Here is a 17104-nt window from a genome sequence, read left to right as displayed (position 1 = left end):
TTTTGCTAATATTTCTAAAAACATGTTTTTGCTTTGTCATTATGGGATATTGTGTGTAGGTTGGTGAGGTGGGAAAACTATTTAATCAATTTTAGGATAAGGCTGTAACGCAACAAAATGTGGAAAAAGTCTAGGAGTCTGAGTACTTTCCCAATGCACTGTAAATGACCTGGACAAAATTATTAACAATTCACGTTCATTTGGTTGGAGGCAATGATTTTCGTTTACTGTGTAATTGATCTCACCTGTGGTAAAATGCAGGGCCCTTTATAACCAAACTATTGAAATTTCACACGACATTTCTGAATGCACTTTTTCTGAAAAGTCTGTGCATGTACAGAAATATTGAGATTTATGAATTTAGCGCATGCCTTCCATGTAGGCCTATGCATGTTTTCCGTTAAATATGGGACCTGTCGTAACCGTGCGTGTGCGAACGAGTATTAAAACTCAGATTGGAAAACACCCTCCAGTCATTTTTATGGTGACAATAATCCCCTGTATTTTGGGGATTATTGGAACTAGGCCACGGCAGTTTCTATAAGGAAGAGCAATGGCAATTTTGATCACATTGTCGGTAGATGTGTGGGCAGAATGTTTTGATATTTTGCAGTGAATTTTTCAAACATCTCATTAGCAGGCGTGTGTGGAACCCGCAGGAACAGTAGCCTTCACGTTGCTACTCTTAGCTGCCTATATAGCAAGTGCCATGTCCGCGCATTCTGCAAGATAGCTTGTATGTTCGAAACTATTTAAACGTAGGCTAACTGCTACAGTCCACACTTCTATGCAACAATGAATTGTTGTTCAATATTTAGTTTATCAATAGATTATTGTGTTTCTATGTCCTGCCATAAACTCTGAGAATAAATAGGTTTCTGATGTCGCACTCCTATTGCACAGCAATACTGTATCCTACCCATTCTGTTAAAAATGTTACATAAACTACTGTCTATTTACTGTGTTGGCAGAATGTTTCAATCTTTTTCAGTAATTTAAATTTTTTTTTTTTTAGTTTGTATAGCGTTGTGTTTGTGTGATTGTCCTTGTCTATCAGTGTTTTGTTACTTGTCATGTTTCGTATTTTTGTGGACCCCAGGTAGAGTAGCTGATGCTTCTGCAAAAGCTACTGGGTATCCAAATAAACAAATGCATTCATGCTATATCTCACACACTTTTTAGGGGGTATATTTTGTACACACACACAGCTTATAAATGAGGCCCCAGGTGCCTACAGGGTAAAAATAGCCATTCAAATGGGTTTGAAAAGAAAGAACAGAACATCCTGCTCCATTGTAAAGTGAAAGGGTGCCAATATATTTGACTGCATCTGTAGTGGGATGGTGATTTATAGTAGAGCTCTTAGCTGGGTGAGGGAGTGGGTTCAACAGCTCTCTGTATGATCCCGACCTCTAAAAAGAACATGGTCAAAAGCCTGTCTGACAGAAACCAGTTGGAATGTAGGATAAGGGGGAAAAAGGCCTGTCCCAATACTAATTTCTCTACTGGGTCACATTCATTACGGCACACCGTAGCAAAACGTTTTGCAACGAGTTTGTCCAATCCACTACTAAGGTGAACTCTAGCGTTGACCTTCTATGTTCGACTTCCTCAGATATCTGAGAACTTCTACTGTGATCTGAACTCGGATCAGTTTAAAGGGTTCCTGAAACACCACACGCCACAGACGGACCACTCCACCCTCTCCCGAGCAGCCATCTTCTCCATCACATACCCCTCCCCAGATATCTACCTGGTCATCAAGGTAAGATATGCATCTTATCCACCTGCATCGATCTACAGTACTTGCTCATTCAGGTAATAGACATACCTAATACTGTGCACAGATCTACAGTTGTTGGTCATTAAGGTAAACATTATAGACCCATCTACCTCCTCACATATTACCCATGGTGCCTCTATTGTTCTAGAAATGGTTTCCAATTTTTTTTTAAAGTTCATCTTAAGTTCATTGTTAGAATCTTTTGTAGGAGCATCGTTAAATCTCTGCGTTGTTTCCCAAAACCACAAACAGTTGTACTCTAAAACCTGCCTCCGCTAAGTGTCGTTAGATGCTTTTTTTTGCCCTCCCACGTCACTTTAAACACACAGGATCTCCGCTAAACATAGAATCACATGGTTTATCCATCTCTCTGTGTCCACCAATAACATCAAAACAAAGTAGACTGCAAATACAAAGTTGCCAATGTTTTTGCAATTGATACGTATATAAATATGCTTAAAATGAAAACCGAGATTACTGCATTCAAATAGAAACAGTAAGCTATAGGCCTATTTCAATCATATTGAAATACATTTCATGTCCAATCAATGGAGTTCTATTTTGCTACTTGTAGGCTACTGTCTGTAATTTGCCCCAATATATTAATGTCTAGCCTAACATGTGCGCACAAATGTGCCAAATTGGTGATTTCGTGCATTTGCAGCCTTAGGTGGTAATATCTATCTAGGAGCTGATCCGTCCTCAGTATTGTGAAATAATTATAATGTTAGAGAAATATTTGAATGAAGAAAGCTGATCCGAGAGCAGCGTTCCCTTTCGATCTTATCAGTATTGCCACACGTAGTGACCCGTCTCTCTGCGTGGTGTTTTGGGAAACGCATGTTACATCTTCGGGCGTTGTAGGAAAGATGCACTGTTAAGACACTCCTAAGCCTAAGTTCCGTCGCTATCGGGAAACTGGGCCCTGTGTGTTAGGGTAACATATTGTATGTAACTGACCATAGACACCTGTGTACAGTATTAGCTTGTCCTGGCTGTGTTTCAGATAGAGAAGGTGCTGCAGCAGGGGGAGATCAGTGACTGTGCTGAACCATACATGGTTATGAAGGAGAGTGACTCAGCGAAGGTAGTGCCATGAGGCCCGTCACACACACACACACACACACACACACACACACACACACACACACACACAGCAGCTATAGGTTGTAATTGTGCTTATGTGTGGTTCCCTGGATCAGAATAAGGAGAAGTTGGAGAAGCTGCGCAGCCAGTCAGAGACGTTCTGTCAGAGACTGGGTCGCTACCGGATGCCCTTCGCCTGGGCCACGGTCAACATCATGAACGTCATCAGCACCGCCACGCTGGACCGGGACACCACCGACTCTGACAGCCTCAATGGTCAGTGTGTGTGTGTGTGAGATTGTTTAATTGTTTTGCGTGCGAGTGTGATAAGCTGGTTTACTCTTGAACTGAAGTCCAAGGCTTGTTGGATCACACCTTACATTTACCTTTCTGTACCTAACTTGAGGGACTTGTCATGGTTCACCTCCCCTGTCCAGGTAAGTCCAGCAGTCTGGATAAGAGAGGCCAGCTGCCCAGGAGGAACTCTGAGAGGTTCGCTACCATGGAAGACCAGTGTAACATGTCTGCCTTCAAACCTGCTACCATCACCATCAGCACATTCTGCAAGCAGGTCTGGACACATGCACTATAGAAAACAACACACACACACACACACACACACACACACACACACACACACACACACACACACACACACACACGTAACTCCCACCACAACCCCCATACCCCCCCCCCCACACACACACACACACGTAACTCCCCCGCCCCCCCCCCCCCCCACACGTAACTCCCACCACAACCCCCCCCCCACACACACACACACACACACACACGTAACCCCCCCCCCCCCCACACACACACACACGTAACCCCACACACACACACACACACACACACACACACTATAATATAAGCATTGATACAGCGATATAAGCACCGATATGCTCAACGTTGTGGGTGTCACCTCGAGACAAGAAATGATTTCATTTCACACATAATCCACAGAGCAGACATACAGTCGTGGCCAAACGTTTTGAGAATGACACAAATATGAATTTCCACAAAGTCTGCTGCTTCAGTGTCTTTAGATATTTTTGTCAAATGTTACTAGTGAACACTGAAGTATAATTACAAGCATTTCATAAGTGTCAAAGGCTTTTATTGACAATTACATGAAGTTGATGCAAAGAGTCAATATTTGCAGTGTTGACCCTTCTTTTTCAAGACCTCTGCAATCCGCCCTGGCATGCTGTCAATTAACTTCTGGGCCACATCCTGACTGATGGCAGCCCATTCTTGCATAATCAATGGTTGGAGTTTGTCAGAATTTGTGGGTTTTTGTTTGTCCTCTTGAGGATTGATCACAAGTTCTCAATGGGATTAAGGTCTGGGGAGTTTCCTGGCCATGGACCCAAACTATCGATGTTTTGTTCCCCGAGCCACTTAGTTATCACTTTTGCCTTATGGCAAGGTGCTCCATCATGCTGGAAAAGGCATTGTTCGTCACCAAACTGTTCCTGGATGGTTAGGAGAAGTTGCTCTCGGAGGATGTGTTGGTACCATTCTTTATTTATGGCTGTGTTCTTAGGCAAAGTTGTGAGTGAGCCCACTGCCTTGGATGAGAAGCAACCCCACACATGAATGGTCTCAGGATGCTTTACTGGTGGCATGACACAGGACTGATGGTAGCGCTCACCTTGTCTTCTCCCGACAAGCTTTTTTCCTGATGCCCCAAACAATCGGAAAGGGGATTCATCAGAGAAAATTACTTTAGCCCAGTCCTCAGCAGTCCAATCCCTGTACCTTTTGCAGAATATCAGTCTGTCCTTGATGTTTTTCCTGGAGAGAATTGGCTTCTTTGCTGCCCTTCTTGACACCAGGCCATCCTCCAAAAGTCTTCGCCTCACTGTGCGTGCAGATGCACTCACACCTGCCTGCTGCCATTCCTGAGCAAGCTCTGTACTGGTGGTGCCCAGATCCCGTAGCTGAATCAACTTTAGGAGATGGTCCTGGCGCTTGCTGGACATTCTTGGGTGCCCTGAAGCCTTCTTCACAACAATTGAACGGCTCTCCTTGAAATTCTTGATGATCCGATAAATGGTTGATTTAGGTGCAATCTTACTGGCAGCAATATCCTTGCCCGTGAAGCCCTTTTTGTGCAAAGCAATGATGACGGCACGTGTTTCCTTGCAGGTAACCATGTTTGACAGAGGAAGAACAATGATTCCAAGCACCACCCTCCTTTTGAAGCTTCCAGTCTGTTATTCAAACTCAATCAGCATGACAGAGTGATCTCCAGCCTTGTCCTCGTCAACACTCACACCTGTGTTAACGAGAGAATCCTTGACATGATGTCAGCTGGTCCTTTTGTGGCAGGGCTGAAATGCAGTGGAAATGTTTTTGGGGGATTCAGTTCATTTGCATGGCAAAGAGGGACTTTTCAATTCATCTGCTCACTATTCATAACATTCTGGAGTATATGCAAATTGCCACCATACAAACTGAGGCAGCAGACTTTGTGAAAATGTATATTTGTGTCATTCTCAACTTTTGGCCACGACTGTACATGTGATAAGGCCTGGCCATATCTAACCAGATATCATATACACTTACCATAAATCCTCATAAATATTTGCAGCCGTAGATGGTAATATTTCTCTAGGAACTGCTCCTCCATCAGTATTGAGAAATAATGATAATGTTGAGGAAGGAAGGACATAATCCACATAGCAGACATGCACGGAATAGCATCGCACAGCAAGGGTGCATTTTGACATCCTACTATCATCTGTGGATAAGCCCAAGAATTGGTGTTGCAGAAACTCTTAGTTGCACCCCTCAATATGTGGCCCAAATATTTGTCACTTTCTTACATTATGTTTAGTTGGAAAAGATGAGAGGTCTGCTGTGCAACACTGCATCTTCACACTTTTTAACTCTGACATGCTGACCAGAACGGACACGTCGCGTGCGTGAGCGTCGCAAAATACATGTAGAAATCCATGTTATTCAATTATTGCACCCACACTGCTCGCGCGCCCCAATGAGCGTCTGCGATGCCAAGGGCTAAAATAGAACTCATTCCTATTTCTGACGCAGATCGCGCTGCAATTCCTGCCTCTCCCATCTCCTCATTGGTTTATAGAAGCAGGTACCCACGTGCCATCTCCTCATTGGTTATACCCACGTGGGTGATTGAAAGACGAACTGTTTTGCCGGTAGTTGTGGTAATAGAATTAAAGTTTAGATGCGATCACCATATAAATTAAACGATGAAAAGGCCTGGAAGGAGGAGAGATGACTAGAAACGATTCGGTTGGCCGTTTTATGTGTGGATTAATTGTCGGAGTAGAGGTTCTTGTGCATTTCAGGTAAAATAACAACTCAATGTTTATATCCCAGGACAAATTAGCTAGCAACAGCAAGCTAGCTAAATAGGACAAATTAACGTTAGCTAGCAAGTGCAAGCTAACTAGCTAAATTGCCATACATGTTTAATGCTTTTCGACCTGTCCCCAAATTGTCATTGGTTCAGAGTTTGTTTTGATATTTTAATCTGCATGGCGTGATCGCGTTTGGTGTGGGGGGGCAAAATACATTTATGCACGATAGCACGCGCGCGCAGCCGGTTTGGGTTCCGTGTTAGACAGTATATCATCCCCACCACACCTCTTCAGCTATGCAGAAAGCCCGAGTCCGACGTTGTTGCTTTTAGCACATAGTGAATGTTTTGTTGGGCTCCACTTCTTCTACAGATGAACACAAACCCATGTGTATTTGACTGAACTAGGATCCCGCTGTGTTTCAGGAAGGCGACCGTCTGAGCGACGAGGACTTGTTCAAGTTCCTGGCAGACATCAAGAAGTTCTCATCCCTGCAGAGAAGAATTAAAACCATATCAGGTAATCCTCCATTCAACCACACAGAAAGACCTGGCTATCTGTATATGCTGTTTCACTCCATTCCACCCAACAACACGTGACTATAATGTACAATTTCTAAGAGCAAGTTGTGTGTGTTTGTAAATGTTATGCCTGGGTTTATGTGGGTTTAAGTGCGACTGCAACTTTCCTTTACGTGTGACCTACTTAGAAATATCTCTCTGACGTCTCTCTGACGAAATATCTCACGTAGTTTGAGACTGTGCTTGACTTGTTTCTGACATGGTCCGTGTTAGGTATGATTAAACTGGATGTGACCCCGGTCCATGACAACCCGATGGCATGTCTCTCTGCTGAGCTGATCCCAGTCAAGCCAGTGGCTGAGAAGAACCTGAGACCTATCAAAGAGGTGTTGGAGTTCCCTTCCAGCGAGGTCTATGTTCCACACAGCACTTACAGGTGAACACACACACACACACACACACACACACACACACACACACACACACACACACACACACACACACACACACACACACACACATACAAAACACACACACACACATACAAAACACAGGCAAGCGCACACAGGCAAACACACACACAGTTCATGACAGCATTTACAGGTTAGTTCACTCACTGCATCCTCTCTGCTCTGTAGGAGGAAATGCCTTTTAGATGTGAGATGTGTCTTGAAACACATTTTCCAATATTGCATATTCTGCATGTTCTCCTCAAAGCTCATTTCATCACTTCATTGTCGGTGGATACAACCTTTAGCGAGTTAGACAGAATGTAATTACCAAAGAACAAACCCTATATATACACAAAAGTACTGTATGTGGACACCCCTTCAAATTAGTAGACTCGGCTATTTCAGCCACACCCGTTGCTGACAGGTGTATAAGATCGAGCACACAGCCATGCAATCTCCATAGCCAAACATTGGCAGTAGAATGGCCTTACTGAAGAGCTCAGTGACTTTCAACGTGGCACTGTCATAGGATGCCACCTTTCCAACAAGTCAGTATGTCAATTTTCTGCCGTGAAAGAGCTGCCTTGGTCAACTGTAAGTGCTGTTATTGTGAAGTGGAAACGTCTAGAAGCAACAATGGCTCAGCCGTGAAGTGGTAGGCCACACAAGCTCACAGAACGGGACCGCCGAGTGCTGAAGCACGTAGCGCGTAAAAATCGTCTGTCCTCGGCGGATGCAACACTCAATACCGAGTTCCAAACTGCCTCTGGAAGCAACATCAGCACAAGAACTGTTCGTCGGGAGCTTCATGAAATGGGTTTCCATGGCCGACCAGCCGCACACAAGCCTAAGATCACCATGTGCAATGCCAAGCGTTGGCTGGAGTGGCGTAAAGCTCACCACTATTGGACTCTGGAGCAGTGGAAACTTGTTCTCTGGAGTGATGAATGTTCTCCTTCACCATCTGGCAGTCCAACGGACGAATATGGGTTTGGCCCAAATGGATAGTGCCAACTGTAAAGTTTGGTGGAGGAGGAATGATGGTCTGGGGCTGTTTTTCATGGTTCGGGCTCCTTAGTTCCAGTGAAGGGAAATCTTAACGCAACAACATACTATGACATTCTAGACGATTCTGTGCTTCCAACTTTGTGGCAACAGTTTGGGGAAGGCTCTTTCCTGTTTTAGCATGACAATGCCCCCGTGCACAAAGTTAGGTCCATACAGAAATGGTTTGGCGAGATCGTTGTGGAAGAACTTGACTAGCCTACACAGAGCCCTGACCTCAACCCCATCGAACACCTTTGGGATGAATTGGAACGCTGACTGCGGGCCAGGCCTAATCGCCCGACCTCACTAATGCTCTTGTGGCTGAATGGAAGCAAATCCCTGCAGCAATGTTCCAACATCTAGTGGAAAGTCTTCCCAGAAGAGTGGAGGCTGTTGTAGCGGCAAAGGGTGGACCAACTCCATATCAATGCCCATGATTTTGGAATGAGGTGTTTGACGAGCAGGTGTCCACATACTTTTGGTCATGTAGTATAGCTTCAAGCACTGTTGGTCCATTACTTACTACCCCTAACAGTGTATTCACTGTCTCCATTCTTACCACCATGTATACATTTCCCTTCATGTGAAATTTACACATGTTAGACAGCCAGTCTCCAGGTGTGATTGTACTGACCACAGCACAATGAGCACGTAGCTTCAGGCCTCATAGTTTCCACCAACGTTGTAAACACTTCTACCAAGAGTCTGACCTGAGTAATGTCAACACTTCACTCCTTCCTCCTCTTTGCGCTTAAAATGGCACCTTATTCCCCATAGGGCAGTGGTCAAAAGTAGGGCATTATATAGGAAATAGGGTGCCATTTGGGACACACCCTAAGCGCGTGTCTCCTGTCTCAGGACAGATGACCACATTTGTTATGTTGTTTTTGATGCCGTGTAATTGTGCAATATCATGCATTTTGTACTTAGCTCCACAGAGTGCCATCTAGTGGTTTAGTATTGATGTGCAGGCTCAGGCTGTCATAACTCTGAGGTGGGAGCGCTGCACATGCCCTATGGGTTTTTCCTGACCCCCTGACCTGACCGAATGCACTAGCATTTAACAGGGGTCTGTGCTATTCAAGATCTTTGGGACCAACCCTAAACCATAATCCTAACCTTAACCTTAACCCCTACCCTAAACCTAACCATAACCTAATTGTAACTTTAACCCTAACCATTTGAAATTTCAACTTCAATGAGGTAGGGACGTCCCAAGGATCCCGGCTAGCACAGACCATTTCACAGGCTACAAGTACGGCTTGGGCTGCGTCCCATTAATATATAATTTCTCCTGAAGTGTGCATTAACTCACTACTTCCCACAAATCTAAAATAATTGGATTAGAGGAGGCATGGGCTCGTGGGAGTTTCCATATTTCTTATACCAGTTATTTCCTTTCGAATCAGTGAAGGGAAGTGAAGAGGTGGGAGGAAGGAGAGATAATTGGAAAATCCCTAGCGTTTTCCCTGGAACTATTATTCTCTCTTAAATGACCACACCATCCCTTCCACCATGAGGATGTACTGTGAACAATCTCGATCTCTCTCTCTCCCTCTCTCCGTCCCTCTCTCCAGGAACCTGTTCTATGTATACCCCCAGCGGCTCAACTTTGTCAACAGGCTGACTTCAGCAAGGAACATCACCATTAAAATCCAGTTTATGAGTGGAGAAGACCCGAGCTGTGTGCTGCCTGTAAAGTTTGACACACACACACACACACACACACACACACACACACACACACACACACACACACACACACACACACACACACACACACACACACACACACACACACACACACACACACACAATGTGTGTCGCTGGGACATTTTTTTGGGGGGGTTTTATCGATTTTACTCTGCTTTCTTTTTCCTCCTAGGTCATTTTCGGAAAATCAAATGGTCCAGAGTTTGTGCACGAAGTATACACCCCGGTCACGTACCATAACAAGCAAGTGGATAGATGCTAATAATACAACTACTGCATGATATGCATATTACATTTTCTAATATAATAATCTTCATTTTTTTTCCCTGTCTTCTCTGTGTGACTGGGACTCAGGTCTCCAGACTTCTATGAGGAGGTGAAGATAGCTCTGCCTGCCAGGCTGACTGAGAGACACCACCTTTTGTTTACCTTCTACCATATCAGCTGTCAACAGAAGCAGACAGCCACCAGTGAGACATTCATAGGATTCTCTGTAAGTCTGACCCCTCACACCTGGTCTCACCTGGGCCTATAGTCATAAAGTGCCTCAGAGTAGGAGTGCTGGTCTAGGATCAGCTACCCTCTGTCCATGTAATCGTGTTCATTGTGATCGAAAAGGCAAAACTGATCCTAGAGCAGCACTCCTACTCTGAGACGTAATGGCTGCGTTTACACAGGCAGCTCAATTCTGATCTTTTTACCCAGTTATGGGCAAAAGATCTGATCTGATTGGTCAAAAGATCAATTATTGTCAAAAGATCAGAATTAGGCTGCCTGTGTAAACACAGCCTTTATAAATACGGTCCCTGGTCTCATCTGATCTGGATCACACTGGTTTCACGTGGTCTTACATGAACATGCAGCTACTCTACTGAACATGGCGACGCACACAACAGTTCATTCATGTATGGTCAATATACTTACAATATGTTTGGTAAGTGATACTCCTCAATGATATGTAGATAGTCTATCTCGTGTACGTGGGTGTCCATAGTGTCTGTCAATAGTCAATGTGTGCTGCTAGCTGATGTACTGTCTATCCCTCTGTGTACTGTAGTGGCTGCCTATACTGAGTTGTGACAGATTACAGACTGGTCAGTACTGCCTTCCCATCGCCCTGGACAGACTGCCTGTCAACTACTCACTGCACTCACCTGAGGTAACCATTCAATTGTCCATTTCAATTCTCCAGACAACAGTTTCAAAAAAATGTATCAGTAGTTTGTGAAGAGGAGTGGCTCCCCCTTGTGGATAGAAGATACTTATTTGCCATTTATTGATTGATTTACTGATTTATGGATTGTGTTTAGATGGCCATACAAATTATATATATTATATATATATTAGCTCAGAATGAGTTTTAATATGTCAAACTCTCTCTCTCTCTCTCTTTCTCTCTCTGTAGAAAATCCCCCCTCAGGTCCCTCCAGTCAAGTGGATGGAGGGCCACAAAGGAGTGTTCAACTTGGAGATACAGGCTGTGTCCTCTGTACACACACAGGTGAGTCTATACACACACATGCACGCACATGCACACACACACAACAAAAGTTGTATTTTTTAACCCCTTCCCCACCCCAGGATAACCACTTGGAGCGTTTCTTCACGTTGTGCCACGCCCTGGAGGGCGGAGCGACGTTCCCACTCCGGGTTCGGGAAGAGAAGATTCCGGAGAACAAGCTAGAGAACGAGCTGAAGCTGAGCATCATCTCCCTGCCCTCCTCCAGACTTGAACCTCTGGTCCTCTACCTCCACCTGGTCTTAGATCAACTCTTCACCCTCATCATGCAGCCCATGGTCATCGCTGGACAGATAGGTACCTATATATAGGGAGAGGTCACCTAGGGCTTTCAGATAGGCAGTTACCCAGGGGGACGTCACTGTCCTGGGCTTTCAGACAGACGGCTAGAGCAAGACAGGCACTCCACTGGAAGGACAGACAGGAAGTGGAAGAGTTTACCTGATGTGTTTGACCTGTGTTGTGTTAACCGTGTGTGTGCATGTATTTATTTCCTAGCCAACCTAGCCCAGATAGCTTTTGAGTCGGTGGTGTCCATCGTCAACAGTCTCCACAACAGCCAGGAGCTGGCCAGGGACCAGCAGGGTAGGAACGGTCTCCTAGCAACATACCTGTACTGGGTGTTCCGCCTGGCCGACTCTCCCCGGGATCTCCTCAACACAGGTAGCTACCACCAGACCCGTTGTCATGGTGATGGGAGTAAGAGACTGGACGTCAATTTATATGACATTTGCCTCATGAGCACGACTAGAATATGCTTCACTCAACACAGTAACTGCAGATAAGATACATGAAACAGTAATAATTTAAATGAAGGGTAACTATGTAATTACGCCAATACATTGCTATAGTATTTTACCTAGTTCTTTTCAGATGATTTCATTTTGCTCGGTTGTAGCTTTGGCAACTATGCACTTTTTTCTATCCCAGTTTGCTCCTCTCCCTGTAGGCTTTACAGACGCTCCCCACCCCTTAGCTGCAACCCTTCTAATTTAGTGTACCCTGCGTGCACAACTGCCGATCTGCGCTCAAGAACGCCGAGTTCATCTCAGCCTGTGCTGCGCTTCAGTCCCGAGACTTTTTGGCCCGGACGGAGACATGGATCACCCCAGAGAACACTGCACAGGGCCACTCATTTCTCCGGTGGAGATTTTGTCTTTTCTCCATCACTCACCTGTCCATCTCCTCATTTGAATTCCATGCTGTCACTGTCACTTGTCCACTCAAGCTTAACGTTGTTGTCTATCGCCCACCAGGTGCCCTTAGAGAGTTCCTCAATGAGTTTGACACCTTGATAAGCTCATTTCCTGAAAATCGCTCACCGCTCTTTGTACTGGGCGACTTCAACCTCCCGATGTCTGCTTTCGATGAATTTATTTCCAACTCTTTCCTTCCCATCCTTGCCTCTTTCGACCTCACCCTTTTGCAGTCCACTGTCACTCACAAGGCAGGCAATACGCTTGACCTCCTCTTCACTAGAGGCTGTTTGCCTACTAATCTCAAGGCAACCCTCCCTCCAGGTCTCTGATCACTACTTTGTTTCTTTTTCGGTCTCCCTCTCCTCCAACCCTAGCCACTCAGCTCCTACCCAGATAGTCATGCACCGTCACAATCTTCGCTCTCTCTCTACCTCTCTCTCTACCTCTCTCTCTACCTCTCTCTCTCTCTACCTCTCTCTCTCTCTACCTCTCTACCTCTCTCTCTCTCCCTCTACCTCTCTGTCTCTCTACCTCTTTCTGTCTCTCTGTCTCTCTACCTCTCTGTCTCTCTACCTCTCTACCTCTCTACCTCTCTCTCTACCCCCCCCCCCCCCCCCCCCACTACTCTTTTCCTCTTCTATCATATCTCCCTTCTGCTAAATCCTTCTCCCTCCTGCCTCTTCAACCCTACTAACCTCTCTTTACGCATGCTATGACTTTCTCCTTTCCCCTTTCTTCCCGGCCGGCTCGGCCCTCCCCTCCTGCTCTGTGGCTGAGTGACTCATTACGAGGCAATGGAGGAGAACTTCACTTCTGGAGGACCTATTATCCTTTCACTCCCTCCTCTCTACCTTCTCTTCCTCTGTATCTGCTGCTAAAAGCACTTTCTATTGCACTAGATTTCAAGCGTCTGCCTCTAACCCTAGGAAACTCTTTTCCACCTTTTCCTCCCTCCGTAATCCTCCACCCCCCCTCCTCCCTTTCTGCAGATGACTTTGTCAGCCACTTTTAAAAAGAAGATTGTCGACATCCGCTCCTCATTCACTCAGCTTATTAAATCCACTGGTCCCACTACCCTACGCTTTGACCCCTTTCTCCCCTCTCTCTCCAGATGAAATCCTGCGACTAGTGAGGTTCAGCCACCTGACAACCTGCCGTTCGACCCCATCCCCTCCTCCCTTCTCTAGACCATCTCCGGAGACCTTCTCACGTCCCTCATCCCAGACCACTGACTTATCGCTCCCCTCCTCAGGAAAACAACACTCGAACCCTCTGATGTCAACAACTACAGACCCTTCTTTTCTTTCCAAAACACTTAGGCGTGCTGTCTCTGACCGACTCTCACACTATCTCTCTCAGAACCATCTTCTTCACCCTAACCAGTCAGGCATCAAAACGTGTCACTCCACCGAGACGGCTCTTCTTTGTGTCCCGGAGGCTCTCCGCACTGCCAAAACTTCATCACAGTTGACAACTCCATGGTGTCCCCCTCCCAGAATGCAAAGAACCTTGGCGTGACCCTGTCGTTCTCTACAAACATCAAAGCAGTGACTTGCTACTGCAGGTTCATGCTCTACAACATCTGTAGAGTACGACCCTACCTCACACAGGAAGTGGCGCCGGTCCTAATCCAGGCATTTATCATCTCCCGCCTGGACTACTGCAACTCGCTGTTGGTTGAGCTCCTCGCTGGTGCCATCAAACCACTGCATCTAATCCAAAACGCTGCACCCCGCCTGGTGCTCAACCTTCCCAAATTCTCCCATGTCACCCCCACCCCCGATAAACCTACCACTCCACTCCCCACCTTCAAACCTCCCCAGCCCTGTGTAGATGTTCAGTGTGTAGATGTTCAGTGTGTAGATGTTCAGTGTGTAGATGTTCAGTGTGTAGATGTTCAGTGTGTAGATGTTCAGTGTGTAGGTAGATGTTCAGTGTGTAGGTAGATGTTCAGTGTGTAGGTAGATGTTCAGTGTGTAGATGTTCAGTGTGTAGGTAGATGTTCAGTGTGTAGGTGCAGGTTCAGTGTGTAGGTGCAGGTTCAGTGTGTAGGTGCAGGTTCAGTGTGTAGGTGCAGGTTCAGTGTGTAGGTGCAGGTTCAGTGTGCAGGTGCAGGTTCAGTGTGCAGGTGCAGGTTCAGTGTGCAGGTTCAGTGTGTAGGTTCAGTGTTTAGGTGCAGGTTCAGTGTGCAGGTTTATCGTTTAGGTTCAGTGTGCAGGTTCAGTGTGCAGGTTTATCGTTTAGGTTCAGTGTGCAGGTTTATCGTTTAGGTTCAGTGTGCAGGTTCAGTGTGCAGGTTTAGTGTGTAAAGCAAAGTCTGACCAGGTAGATCAGGCCAGTGACATGGCTCTCCCCTGTGTGTCCAGGTCCAGATGGGGTGTTACCTCCCACTGAGGGGCGCTACAGTACAATGGGGCGGGCCTCAGCCACCACAGTAGGAGCCATGCTACTGCAGTCTCGGCTCCGCAGCAGCAGCAACCCTGATATACCTGCTCCACACAGTGCAGAGGACACAGAGGTCAAAAACATCCTGTCAGCTAAGGTACTGATACACATGCAGAGCCGTGGTTGAGTGGGTAACACACCCGGCAAATCCATGTCTGTGTCCCAAATGGCAACTCGTGGGCCCTGTAGTGCAACTCGTAGTGCACTATATAGGGAATAGGGTGCCATTTGGGACGCAGGCCCTGTCTGTCTGTCTCTGTGTTTCTAAAGCACCAATAACCCAGATGGTCCAGTGTGGTTCAGGTTCTTCATGACCACCCCGTTGTTGCGGTCTTCTCCGGCAGGGCTACAACACCCCAGGCTGTCGCATGTCCACCTGTGTGGATTCGAGCAGCCACCCTCAGAGGTCTACAGGCGGGACCCGGCCCTCCAACAGAAAGGTAACACATACCAGAAAGAGCCACCGTAATAAATCCTTATTCACACCTGTGATACCAACAGTCACCAGTGGAGGGCAGTGTTATACTGAGAAGGTCAGAGCATATACTAACACGTAAACTACTGTGTCTTTCATACTGGCTCAACACTGAGAATAACATCCCCATTTGCATTCTGAGTAGAATGCGAATTATACATCTCGGTGGGATGTTACGTAGTAGCCAGTAAAATCTTCCATATAGTGTGATGTGTACATCGGTGGTTGCGGAGTCAACTGCACTGGCATGTGATATAGAAGCTGAACATGACGTAGACCTGAGGTTCTACACAGTCTCAGACTTAACAGACATCAAATTGTGTGTGTGTGTGTGTGCTTCAAAATTAAATCACTTTGAGACGTGTTCTTGTGTTGTTAGCCATGTGCAAGTAAGACCAGACCCTTCCCTTGAAACGGTGTATCTGATTTCCCTGGCTGGGGTCACTGTGGATTGGCTAGCTCTGGTTTGTGTAGCCACCAGCTACAATGTGCCTGGCTCAGTCTCTGTCTCGCTAGCTAACATATAGGTTGTATTTAGCTGACAAGAAGTAACATGTGGTTCTTATATAGAGTACGCTGTGTTCTACATATAGGTCACCAGACACTAGTGTATTAGCGGTGGTAGTAACGTCAAGGCTCTGTGTTTCTCTGACAGCAGTTCCATGAAGAGTTGGCTCTACAGATGGTGGTCAGCACGGGGGTCTGCAGAGAGAACGCGTACAAATACGCCTGGTTCTTCTTTGAACTGCTGGTAAGTGTGTACAATATAGCCGTAGCGTGTTTTTCTTAATGGAGTTGTTCATGGACTACAAATAAATGTGTGTGTGTGTGTGTGTGTGTGTGTGTGTGTGTCCAGGTGAAGAGCATGGCCCAGCATGTGTCTCAGCTGGAGAAGCAGGACGTCCCTCGCAGGAGCCGCTTCTCAGACCGCTTCAAAGACGACATCACCACCATCGTCTCTGTGGTCACCGCCGAGATAGGGACCATCCTGGTCAAACAGCAGAAGGTTAATAACAGCTTGCACTTTTTGTAGACTCAATTCATCAAATCATCACTTAACTTCCAATACTCATTTGAATAAAAATGAAAATATGAATGTTTGATCTTGTGTCTCTAAGGAGACCGTTGGCTGGTATTAAGTGAAAATCAACTGTTTGTTTGCGTTGTTGTTAGGAGTTGGAGCAGGCAGAGAAGGTCAACATCAGCCTTGCTTTCTTCCTGTATGACCTGCTGTCTCTCATGGACCGAGGCTTCGTCTTCATCCTGGTCAAAAACTACTGCAACCAGGTCACTACCACAATACACTTCCTAACCACAATATTCTACCGTCCTATTTTAAGTGACGCTACAAAAGATGGTAGTTACATGGTAGTTACCTATAAGAAGTTGCTTACAGCATAACTACAAAGGAGATGACCAATTCTAGACTCTATTTCCATGTCGCTGACCATATCCCATATCAATAACTTAACCTGTCCTTGACCATGTGACCTGCCGTAACCTTTCTGATTGGTTATTTC

At 45.9% G+C, this 17104-nt stretch overlaps 1 protein-coding gene across 2 annotated transcripts in view; it reads left to right on the top strand.

Moving 5' to 3' along the window:
- The window catches only part of dock8 (dedicator of cytokinesis 8), an 80614-nt gene that overhangs the window by 39369 nt on the left and 24141 nt on the right, over nucleotides 1–17104 (top strand). Inside the window, exons 9-26 of one of the 2 annotated variants that reach the window (XM_055920197.1) lie at nucleotides 1616–1765; nucleotides 2790–2870; nucleotides 2986–3145; nucleotides 3307–3440; nucleotides 6639–6732; nucleotides 7008–7170; nucleotides 9811–9928; nucleotides 10119–10189; nucleotides 10301–10439; nucleotides 11004–11105; nucleotides 11352–11447; nucleotides 11528–11762; nucleotides 11964–12128; nucleotides 15031–15206; nucleotides 15454–15549; nucleotides 16243–16335; nucleotides 16441–16590; nucleotides 16758–16871. In XM_055920197.1, coding sequence (XP_055776172.1) covers nucleotides 1616–1765; nucleotides 2790–2870; nucleotides 2986–3145; nucleotides 3307–3440; nucleotides 6639–6732; nucleotides 7008–7170; nucleotides 9811–9928; nucleotides 10119–10189; nucleotides 10301–10439; nucleotides 11004–11105; nucleotides 11352–11447; nucleotides 11528–11762; nucleotides 11964–12128; nucleotides 15031–15206; nucleotides 15454–15549; nucleotides 16243–16335; nucleotides 16441–16590; nucleotides 16758–16871 — 2337 coding nt within the window. Of the gene's footprint in view, nucleotides 1–1615; nucleotides 1766–2789; nucleotides 2871–2985; nucleotides 3146–3306; nucleotides 3441–6638; nucleotides 6733–7007; nucleotides 7171–9810; nucleotides 9929–10118; nucleotides 10190–10300; nucleotides 10440–11003; nucleotides 11106–11351; nucleotides 11448–11527; nucleotides 11763–11963; nucleotides 12129–15030; nucleotides 15207–15453; nucleotides 15550–16239; nucleotides 16336–16440; nucleotides 16591–16757; nucleotides 16872–17104 lie in introns of both variants that reach the window. The other variant, XM_055920196.1, reaches the window with a different exon arrangement.

The sequence above is a fragment of the Salvelinus fontinalis genome, chromosome 4 (assembly GCF_029448725.1).
Source record: "Salvelinus fontinalis isolate EN_2023a chromosome 4, ASM2944872v1, whole genome shotgun sequence".
Taxonomy (NCBI): Eukaryota; Metazoa; Chordata; class Actinopteri; order Salmoniformes; family Salmonidae; genus Salvelinus; species Salvelinus fontinalis.
Note: the sequence above shows the minus strand (reverse complement) of the source record. Positions and strands in the feature narration are given on the sequence as shown.